General features: G+C 58.1%; 2 protein-coding genes across 2 annotated transcripts in view; one reads left to right on the top strand and one right to left on the bottom strand.

Moving 5' to 3' along the window:
- VOLCADRAFT_121255 (uncharacterized protein) overlaps window positions 1-2,967 on the bottom strand; it is a gene marked incomplete at its 3' end in the record, with an annotated part of 6,819 nt that extends 3,852 nt beyond the window's left edge. Inside the window, exons 1-5 of the mRNA XM_002954008.1 lie at window positions 2,712-2,967; window positions 1,893-2,192; window positions 1,389-1,619; window positions 809-966; window positions 333-480 (exon numbers count right to left, since the gene is read on the bottom strand). Of these exons, the coding sequence (XP_002954054.1) occupies window positions 333-480; window positions 809-966; window positions 1,389-1,619; window positions 1,893-2,192; window positions 2,712-2,885 (1,011 nt within the window). The 5' untranslated portion in view covers window positions 2,886-2,967. The remainder of the gene's footprint in view (window positions 1-332; window positions 481-808; window positions 967-1,388; window positions 1,620-1,892; window positions 2,193-2,711) is intronic.
- A 326-nt stretch (window positions 2,968-3,293) lies between these two features.
- VOLCADRAFT_94869 (uncharacterized protein) lies at window positions 3,294-8,985 on the top strand (the record flags this gene model as incomplete). Its single annotated transcript, XM_002954086.1, has 12 exons — window positions 3,294-3,347; window positions 3,475-3,667; window positions 4,002-4,090; window positions 4,693-4,851; window positions 5,334-5,568; window positions 5,827-6,029; window positions 6,485-6,629; window positions 6,847-7,023; window positions 7,440-7,699; window positions 8,058-8,231; window positions 8,280-8,507; window positions 8,689-8,985. 12 exons carry the CDS (start codon window positions 3,294-3,296, stop codon window positions 8,983-8,985), a joined length of 2,214 nt encoding a protein of 737 aa, XP_002954132.1.
- Window positions 8,986-9,563: the final 578 nt, after the last annotated feature.

The following is a 9,563-nucleotide window of genomic DNA, read 5'->3' as shown; positions in this document are numbered from 1 at the left end:
CCTCGGGGTCGAACTGAACCAGCGGGCCTGCAGACAGACAGACAGACAGACAGACAGACAGGCGAACTTGCAGGACATGAATGTGGGAAGGGGTCACGGGCTTACACAGCGGCAGGGCTCGCCGGTTTCCTGATTGCCGTTCCCCGGCCCCTAACTCCCATGTCCTCCATGTGCACACAAATCCGCTGCAACCCACCCAGCTTTCCCACTGGGGTCAACTTCAACTTCGCCCCATTTCGTCGTCCCCGTTCCGTTCGCGCCATTTCCGGTTAGAGCTTGTTCTGGTTCATGAGTTCTCGTCCTGCTCCACCTCCTCCTTCACCTCCCCTCACCTCCTCCTCTCCCGGCTGGGGCTCCAGCACTGAAAAATTAACCGTCCGGGCGTCGATACGTGCTGGGGTGCCGGTCTTTAGGCGGTCCGTCTCGAAGCCCAGGGACTGCAGCGCCTCCGTAAGGCCCACACTGGCAGCCTCGCCAGCCCTGACACCGGGAGGGGCGGAAAAGACAACAGCGAAGGAGAGCGAAGGAAACCCATGTTGCTGCGGGTTACCGGTCCTTTACCTAGCTGTTGTATGGGTTTCTTAAGCTTGGAAAACTCCCACCAACTCCCAGCACACGCCCTGTCAACATCCCGGGTTCAAGTCCCACTAATTTCTCTGTTTTCGCATCTGTCGTTTTCCAAGGATTCGTCATTTCCTGTCTCGTTACAGGAGTTGGCTGGAACGTAGACCTTGCCTGTGCCATATCACACATGTGTTCGGCATACAGCAGGACGGCTTCCATACGCACCGTACGTACGGATTCGTACCTGCCAGCTGACATGGACTGCCGGCCCACCCAGATGGTGCCGTTCATGAAGGTGCCCGTGGTGAGTACCACCGCCCGGGAGCGGAAGGTGATGCCAAAGTAGGTCTTTACGCCGCGAACCTCGTCATTGGGCCCCACATCCAGACCCACAACCATGGCCTTGAAAGGAGGAGGGAAATGTATGCAAGGAGGGGGGCTAATTGCAAGAAATGCGAGAGGGGGAATTAATTGACGGACGTAGTCCATATACGCGAAGCCAACTTGCCAGGTAGGGCTTTTGGTATCCATAAGTTGGACAATGGCCAGGCATATGCGTGTGCGTGTGTGTGTACGTGTGTGCGTGTGTGTTTCTCTCCAGGGCTGGCGAGTTGTCATTCTCTCAAAAGAGAGCTGTGTGTTCCGGCGGCGGTGCGGACTGCGGAGTTAGCCTTCTGGGCGTTCAGTTGGTAAAAGCCGTTCGGACGGTTAGAATTACAGTTAGGCGGCCCAACTACCAACCACAACGACCCGCCCGTCCACCGTCCCTAACCACCAGCACACCTCCCACCCGACCCGCCGTTCCACAACCCGCCATCGCCCACCTCCCGAATCTCCAGCCCTTGCTGCTCCTCCAGCACCCTCCGCATGGTTCGAGAGTACTCATGTTTGTCTGTCTGTGCCCTCAGCGCCCACACCGCCGGGCCCTTGGACCGGTTCAGGACTCGCCGCTGCAGGTAGCACCGGTCCGCCATGCGGCCAATCTCGCCCCCCAGAGCGTCCACCTCGTGAACCAGCTGCGACTTGGCGGGGCCGCCTACAGCGGGATTACACGGCTGTAGTAACGGCAGCAGCAGCGGCAGCAGCAGCAGCAGCGGTAGTTGTTAGCACGTAGCGTTGGCGGCAGCGGTAGCGAGGGCGGTAGCACGAACAGTACCGGAGTTAGTGGTAGTGGCAGAGTTGGCGGAGGTGTCAGTGGCGATGATAGCACCGCACCGCAGCGGAGTTGAGAGGCGGCAGCGCAGTTCAGTGGACGGGAGGCAGAGGTGCCGCGGGACGAGCCGTCGTCGCACACGCTTTCGCGCCTCCCCGCTGTTGCTGTCACACACCTGCCAGCCAACCCGGTCCAAGTTAAGGGTCAGCAGCAGCGTACGGCAACCCAGGCGCGCCGCCGCCAGCGCTGCCTCGCACCCTGCATGGCCCGCTCCCACCACGATGACGTCATAGTCCTCCTCCGCATACCACCTGTTACTGCTACTGGTGCTACTGCTACTGGTGCTACTGCTACTGGTGCTACTGCTGATAGAGCTGTGGCTAAAGGCAGCGCTCGCAGAAGCAGCAGGCGCTGCTGCCGTATTAGAGGAAGGTCCTGGGCCGCTGGCGGGATCGGATGCCGCCGCTGCTGCCACCTGGAAAGCGGCGCGAGGGACCAGACGCGGGCAGTGAAGGGGCGTGTAGTGGACATATCATGTGGCGTGGCAGGGTCCGTGGCCGACAGTGCTAGAGGTTAAAGAGGCCAAACTAACTGGGTTAGTTGATGCGGTGATCTTTCATGAATAGGGATGCCAAGACGTGACGGGACTCGGCAGGGCCTGCTGTGAATTGCGATGGGATGGGATGAAATCGGACGGCATGTGTGCAGTGTGGGGGAGGCCCAACACAGCTGTACGGCAGCTCGTGGCCTGCTCCTTACATGTATCGCAAAGAGCGCCACTCGCCTAAATAAATCGTTGCGGCGCAGGAGCCAGTGACACGCTTGTGGAGTGATATTTGTAGGGGACCCTGGTCCCCGCATAACGGATCGCTCTAGGGCTAGCAGATTGACTAGGCAGGGAGTACCACCACGGGTCGGTTGGGGGTTTCCCGCACGCATCGCAATTCAACTGTATACGAAGATGTATGCAACGCTTTGGCTGGGTAGGGCACACCTTGCTGATATGTCGCCTGGTGTTAGGCAATTGGGATGGCCGCCACTCGGTGGCCCTGTGGGCTCGGGCAAGCGCCGGCGCCACAGGAGCGAAGAGCTGCGGCATTTCCACTGGTGCCCGAAGGAGTTTTTGTAGGTTAAGGGATGCCATGGATTTGGAGGTAAAAGCCCTCATGCGTAGCTCAACACATAGCCGGCAGCGATTTGTTCAACAAGCCTCCTAGGTAGCAATGATTTTATTCGCCACCTGCTCGTAGTACATACACAGCTCTGGCTGTTAGAAACTGCATTTTCGGCCATTTACCGCAACCGTGGTACAAATACGGCAAATCCCTCCTCAGGTGGCAGAGCAATAGCCAAGCCTTCGCCTGTTACTGGATTACGGTTAAGGGCTATTTTGTTGTTGTACCATTTACAAAATCACTACCGAACAGCGAGACCGTGGGTTGCAGGATTTGGGACTGCTACAAAACGATTGTTTTAACACCTGAACGTGTGCTATGATAAAACTTTTTACGGTTTGACGTATAGGAGCTGACAGTCTGGCCGGTCCCATTGCTTGAGGCTTTGGGCAAGCTGAGCCATGTCGGACTACGAGGACGAGGAGTTCGAAAACTATGATGATGATGGATTTGAGGTGGGCAACAGGAGCTTCGTTCCGTGCAGCGGCGAATGGACTGGCATGTCGTGTCTCAGCTTCACCTCAGCTGCAAACGTCTGCAAACCATGCTTAGCTGTTTGGGACGCTTTTGGTTGCTATATAGGGTGAGGAAGATGACGAGGACGACTACGATGTCCTGCCGAAGAACATGTCAAAGGCCGCGACGCCGGCGCCCTCCACCCCGAAAGACCTGCCATCGCCTCAGCGGGGGGCCGGCGTTCGGATGTCTTACACCGGAAACGCACGGCCGCCTTCGGCAGGGGCAACATTTTTGCCGGGCAAGGTCTCCCGGACAGGTGGGTGCGGCGGCTCGTTCGACCATAGCTCAGCACTCCTCTTCACTGGATACACTGGACAACGGGGTGGCTCAATGCCAGCTTCGAAAGCATACGGACAACAAATATCCAGACAGACGCACTGCACGCTGGGTACCTGGGGTGGGTCCGCCACTTGACCGCTGCACAATACTTCAGCAGTAAGCACTGCGTTAGGTCGCACACCCGGAAAAAAAACACCCGGATATCCTCGGCACCAGTATGCACCCGCCCTGAACAGGTTCACCATTTGGGCCTAGAACCCGCAGCGCCTAAGTTGTTGCCTCGTCTACACACTTTCCAAACCCCTCTATAGTCGACATTCCGGCCTTTGCGGGACTCACGGACGCCCAACGCAAGACGGCCATGAAAAAGTTGGCCGGGGCCATCAAGAGGAAGAAAATGGTGAGTTGGCCCCGGGGGCTGACGGGCCAGCGGCGGGGGCTGACGAGTTGGATCCGCCCGGAACCAAAGGGACTCATCGTGGCTGTTTCAGCACCCTGTGTGGTGAATTGGTTTTGTGTGCAGATCCGTATCGGCGGTGGTGGTATGGTGCTTTGCTCACCCTCTGGAAAGTCAGAGACCACGCCCCTCACGCGGGCCAAGAAAAACGCTTGAGAAACGGCTTCCCACCGGCATCAGCCAGCTATCCACTTGCGGGGAAGACTTAGGGCAATCCTGTATTGGCAGCCCTTTGTTTAGGGAGATTGCTAAGGAGTAGGCTTACGCAGGCACACATTCGGTTCTGGCGTTAACTTCCAGTGCCTATACCAAACTGTCGACCGTCCCTCCTTCGCGCACGGACATTTCGCGCCCTCAACTTCTTTTCCTGTTTAGGGAGATTGCTAAGGAGTAGGCTTACGCAGGCACACATTCGGTTCTGGCGTTAACTTCCAGTGCCTATACCAAACTGTCGACCGTCCCGCCTTCGCGCACGGACATTTCGCGCCCTCAACTTCTTTTCCATCCTTTTTTCTCCCTTATGCCCCACCCTCGCCCACCTGCAGCTCAAGCTGGTAGTTGTGGTTATGGAGGATTTCCCGCAGCTGCAGTCCCTGTCCAAATACGAATTGTACAACATGGGCAGATCGCAGTACGCTGGCGTCAAGGTGGCTTCATCGCAGACCCACGAAGACGACAAGGAGGAGGAGCAGCAAACGGACGAGGTGGGAATTGAGAGCCGGGAAATTGACAACAGGAGGGAGGAAAGGGGGCGATATCGCTATCATGCGATTGGCGCCTTATGGTTGGAGTGCAGTTGATGAAGACAACCACTAGTGAACGCGCGGCCGCGTCTTCATAGGCAGTTGGCATATGCAACATAACTCCGCGATATCCGCGGTGTGGCACCCTGCGGCGGCAGAATTTCGCGCAGGAGCACTGGCGCCGAACACCTATTTTCACGACCAAAGCAAAACTCTTGCACGTCTAACCGCAGCATCGTCCGGGCAGCACCCGGATGCCATCGGGGCGTGGTGATTGTCAAACCCCCTTTTCCCTCCGTTGACGCGTTGGGCGTCGGCGGTTATATCTTGAACTTCTGCACATGATTTCTCCCTCTCGCAACTCTCCGCGCTCCCAACATTTGAATGCATCTCGCAAGTCCTTTGCCGGCTGCTGTGCGCCTGTTCAACTGGGCTTCTTGCAGATCTACTGCTGTACTTACAGCTGCCAGGTTCCGGAGGACCGTAATACCGCTTTTGAGGGCGAGCACACCCTGTCGGCGAGTGGCGGTGCTGCCGCCACCAACTCGGCGGCGGCGAACCCTGTGAACCGTGCGGTGATGCGGATCGTGGCCATGGCACCTGATCAGGAAAGCAAGCTGGTATCCTTCATGCGCTGGGCCGGGCCTGTCATGCTCGCGGCACTCGGCATGAATCCCAGTAAGTACTCTAGCAGCAACAGAGGTAGCAGGAACAGCAGCGGTGGAAGTGGGCCCCGGCTTGTAAGCGGAAGTTGCAAGCTTGAGAAGCTTGAGGGTATAAGGAGTACAGAGTACCCCGTCGCCATTTCTCCGCTTCACCCTTGACCGCATCTTGGGCCCCATGTCCCAACGGCAAAAGATACTTGACTGCGACTGCTGTTTAATTGCATTTGGTAAGCATACACCCACCAATATTCCTGGCAAATGTCCTCCGCAGCCGCCAGGAAGGTAGCGATCCCACCGCTGGGCGGCGCGGACAACGGCCTCTCGGCGGGGACTTTGAAGCTGGGCCGGCAGCAGGAGGCGTTGCTGGCCCAGCGGCCCGTTACAGGCCTGGCGTTTTGCCCGGGGCCCAGCCCGCTGTTGCTGGCGTCATACGCTCCAGTGGGTGCCCAGTTGGGGGCAGCGGCGCTGCTGCAGGTGAGCTTTCTGCCGAAGGCATCTACACAAGAGCGATGTGTGATTTCTTTGCTGTCTTGTTTCTTTGCTGCATAGTTTGACGTCAACCTTTTTCACCGTGTTGTGGGGACACGTGGCCAGACGGTTCGGTGGTGAGGCGGTGGTGCGTGTCGTAGAGTAAATGCCATTGCTCAGCAAGATGGGGCACATTCGCACCAGGCCTCCTGCCTCGGTTACGTTGCGGATGCACTCGTGAATTTGGTGGGCATGGAGACAGGGGGAAGACGAACCACAGACGAGTGTTGCTGATACCCGAGATAGACGGATACTCCAGGAACAGACAGATACCGCAGAAAATCGCAAGAAGTGTCAAATTCTAATCGTGGTGACACCCAGATTCATCGTCTTTACGGGATGCGGATGCAATGCTGTGTCGTTGCGTCCTGCCGTGCCCATGTCCTTGCCCTGTCCTACAGGACCATTCTCTAGGAGGCAAAGGCATGCTCTGCGTGTGGGACCTGAGCTCTCCCACCGCGCCGCCCTTGTCGGTACTAGTCAGCGAGGGCAGCCCTTCCTGCTGCTGCTGGGCGCCGGCGCCCTCCACTACGCTGGTCTTTGCAGGTGTGTCAGGGTGCAGGCTGGGAGAGCCACGTCGCCACGTGTGGCTCCACGTGGCCTTTCCTGTCCGCTTAGGCAAGGCCGTCCCCTTGCCTTTTCATCTTTCATCCATTCTCTGTTATACATTCCTGCCTGTAATTCCTTATTTAGCAAACGTGCATTCACTTTTTATGTGGAATGTTTGGTATGGTCACACACAACCCACCCAATCCGCACGCAGGCATGGAGGAGGGCGGTGTATGCGCCTGGGACCTTGAGGAGCCGGAGTCGCGGCACCCGATGGAGCAGGTTGGCGGGGTCAACATGTCTTTGCGGCGGCCTTCCTACACCACCGAATACCTGGCCGACGTGGCCACTACCGCGGCGCCCATCGTCGGCATCGCTACCACGCCACGCAGTAGGGACCCTGCGGGCTATTTGGGGTTTTGGGAAGCGTTGTGGACTTGGGAGGGGTTGAGGGTTAGGCGGTCGCAGTCGGGCGAGGGTTGTGTGGCGTGTATGACTCGCGCATTTTTTCAACAAACCGAGTTGTCCACCATGCCGCTACACCGCTCCGCCCATTCTTCCCGGAAAGCCATCCATTTACACTGGTAGCAATCCAAACTGAAGGAGCTCGTTGACCAGTAATTCGCCCTGCCTGACGCGCTTGCGTGAGTCCTACACTGCTGGTTGCAGCTCTGAAAGCCTTGGGGGAGTGCGGCACGGCGCTGCGTCCATCCTTTTCTGCGCTACGCCATGCATGTGTTTGACCCATTGTTCCCATGCAACAACTCCCCATCCGTGCCATGCCATATCCCGCCTGCCCGCGTGTAGCCGACAGCCGCACCCGTCCGTGTCAGATTGTCAGTCTCAACGGATGGGGCACTGTGACGGTGTACACGGCCGTGCTGTTGGCACCTGCGGACCGCAACGCCGCGGACTCCGACATCGGGCTGCGGCCCGGTAGCCGGCTTAAGCTGGTGCGCACTACGCAGATGTCGAAACTGGGAAAGCGCACGCTATGGCCGCTGGTGGGCTCCAAGAGCAAGGCCACGCCGCAAGTGGTGCCAGGAGAGCCGGTCCGTCTGGACCAGGTATGGTGGGCGGGTGGCGGTCAGGTCTGGTGGACGGCGGCCTTGGGTGAGGGCCTATTGGCGGCAGGCTGGCGCAGCAAGTTGGAGCGACGGGACTGCTCGGGGGTTCAGGCGTAGTTGAACGCGGCCATCGGTTTCATACCGGTCTGGGCCCATGCTAGGTCGTGCCTATACTGACCCAGTTCCGCAGGTCCTAGCGTCCATTCGTGTGCGCTGCTCCTTTTGCCTTGCCTTGCCTACGATTTGATCTTGTTGAGCTGCAACCCGGACTACCTTCACGCTCCGCCCCTTGGCTGAATCCTGCAATTCCGGTGGCCCCATTGTTCCTTCTCCAACCCGCTGCCTTCCTGCGATGCAGCTGGTGCAGACGTTCTCGCTTCAGGTGCTGCCTGGTGCGGACATGCAGCTGCTGGTGGGCAGCGACGCGGGCAAGGTGCTCCGTGGTTCACTGCTGGGCGCGCCGCCGGCGCCCAAGGAGTATGTGCCGGATGACCATAAGTCCCCGCTGGCCATCCAGTCCAATGCGCCGCCGGTGCCGTCGTGTGTCACCTGCCTGGCGGCGTCGCCGTTCGTGCCGCAGTTGTTCGTGTCCGGGCACAGCAACGGCACTGTGACGCTGCACTGCATGCATGCGTCCCCGGCAGTGTCGGTGTGGCCGGATGTTTCACGTGGCAAAATGCTGGTGGTGCGCTGGTCACCGCTGCGGCCGACGGTGTTTTTTGCTCTCGACTCGTTGTGCATGCTCTTCACGTTCGACCTAACCGTGTCGCGCAGCGCGCCCACCGCAGCGCAGTCGTTCATGCTAAAGGTAAGTTTCTTAGCTGTTCTCTGCTGCCATGCCGAAGTGACTGCTCGTGGCTAGGCGTGCCATTATGGAGTGACTCCACGCCGGACTACGGCCGCATTTGACAGCGGGGCATGTTATAACGGGTGGGCGCTTTGTTGAATGCATACGTTGCCTGCACATTCTCGAACACGTCAATCCGCAGAGCAAGCAAGTGGCGTCGCTGCCGACGTACTTTGACATCGCGGTGGTGAACCAGGGCGATAAGTCCAGCGGCGTCCCGGTGTTTTGCATCGGGTACGATGATGGACTGCTGGACGTGAACCTATTGGCCCAGAAGCAGTGCACGGCCACAGAGAACGAGCTGCGTGTCCTTAAGGAGATTGTCCAAGAGAACGCGGACGCCGGAAGCCTTCCATCGGGCGGTCAGGCCAACGGTACAGCTCATATAACCCCTCCTCCAAAGGCCGGTGGCAAAGAACGAAAATCAAAGGCCCGATAATTGAGGTTGTTTTGCCATGCCGTGCTGCTCCAAGCGGGCTGGCTCGAAGCTTTTGGGGCCATGGCTGGCAGGTTGTCCACGCTGACGAAGTCTACCGTTATTATATGTATATATATTGACTTGGTGTGGCAGTTTTCAATAAATGCATGAAGTACCACAAAACTGGACACAAGCAGCTGGGATTCGCCGTGCCCTGGACTTCCATTTGGTTGCCGGATTGCACGCAGGGGTTTTTTCGCTTTCCCTATCTTAGAGAAATGCCTGGGTCATGATTGTGTTTCCATAGCTTACAGTGCTTGGGCCGCTGTTCGTTACCTGAGCTCTAATTAAATTACCTGAGGGCATAGGCTCATCGAGTAAATGGGCTGCATCTCATCCAAAGAAGAATCGGCCAATCTTGGGGCCGTTGCAGGGTGAGCTCAGTTAGTGTGATGTAATGAAGGCGCCTCTTGTCACTTTTTTGGCGGTCGCTTACGCAGACGCGAAGCCAACGGAAATAGGCATGCAGCAGCTGCAAAGCCGGCTCTAATACAGGAGCAACAGCAGCAACCGCAACAGCAGTTGAAACAGGCCGCTGC

This window comes from Volvox carteri (genome assembly GCF_000143455.1).
Source record: "Volvox carteri f. nagariensis unplaced genomic scaffold VOLCAscaffold_40, whole genome shotgun sequence".
NCBI classification, from domain to species: Eukaryota; Viridiplantae; Chlorophyta; class Chlorophyceae; order Chlamydomonadales; family Volvocaceae; genus Volvox; species Volvox carteri.
This window is presented reverse-complemented; position numbering and strand designations above follow the sequence as displayed.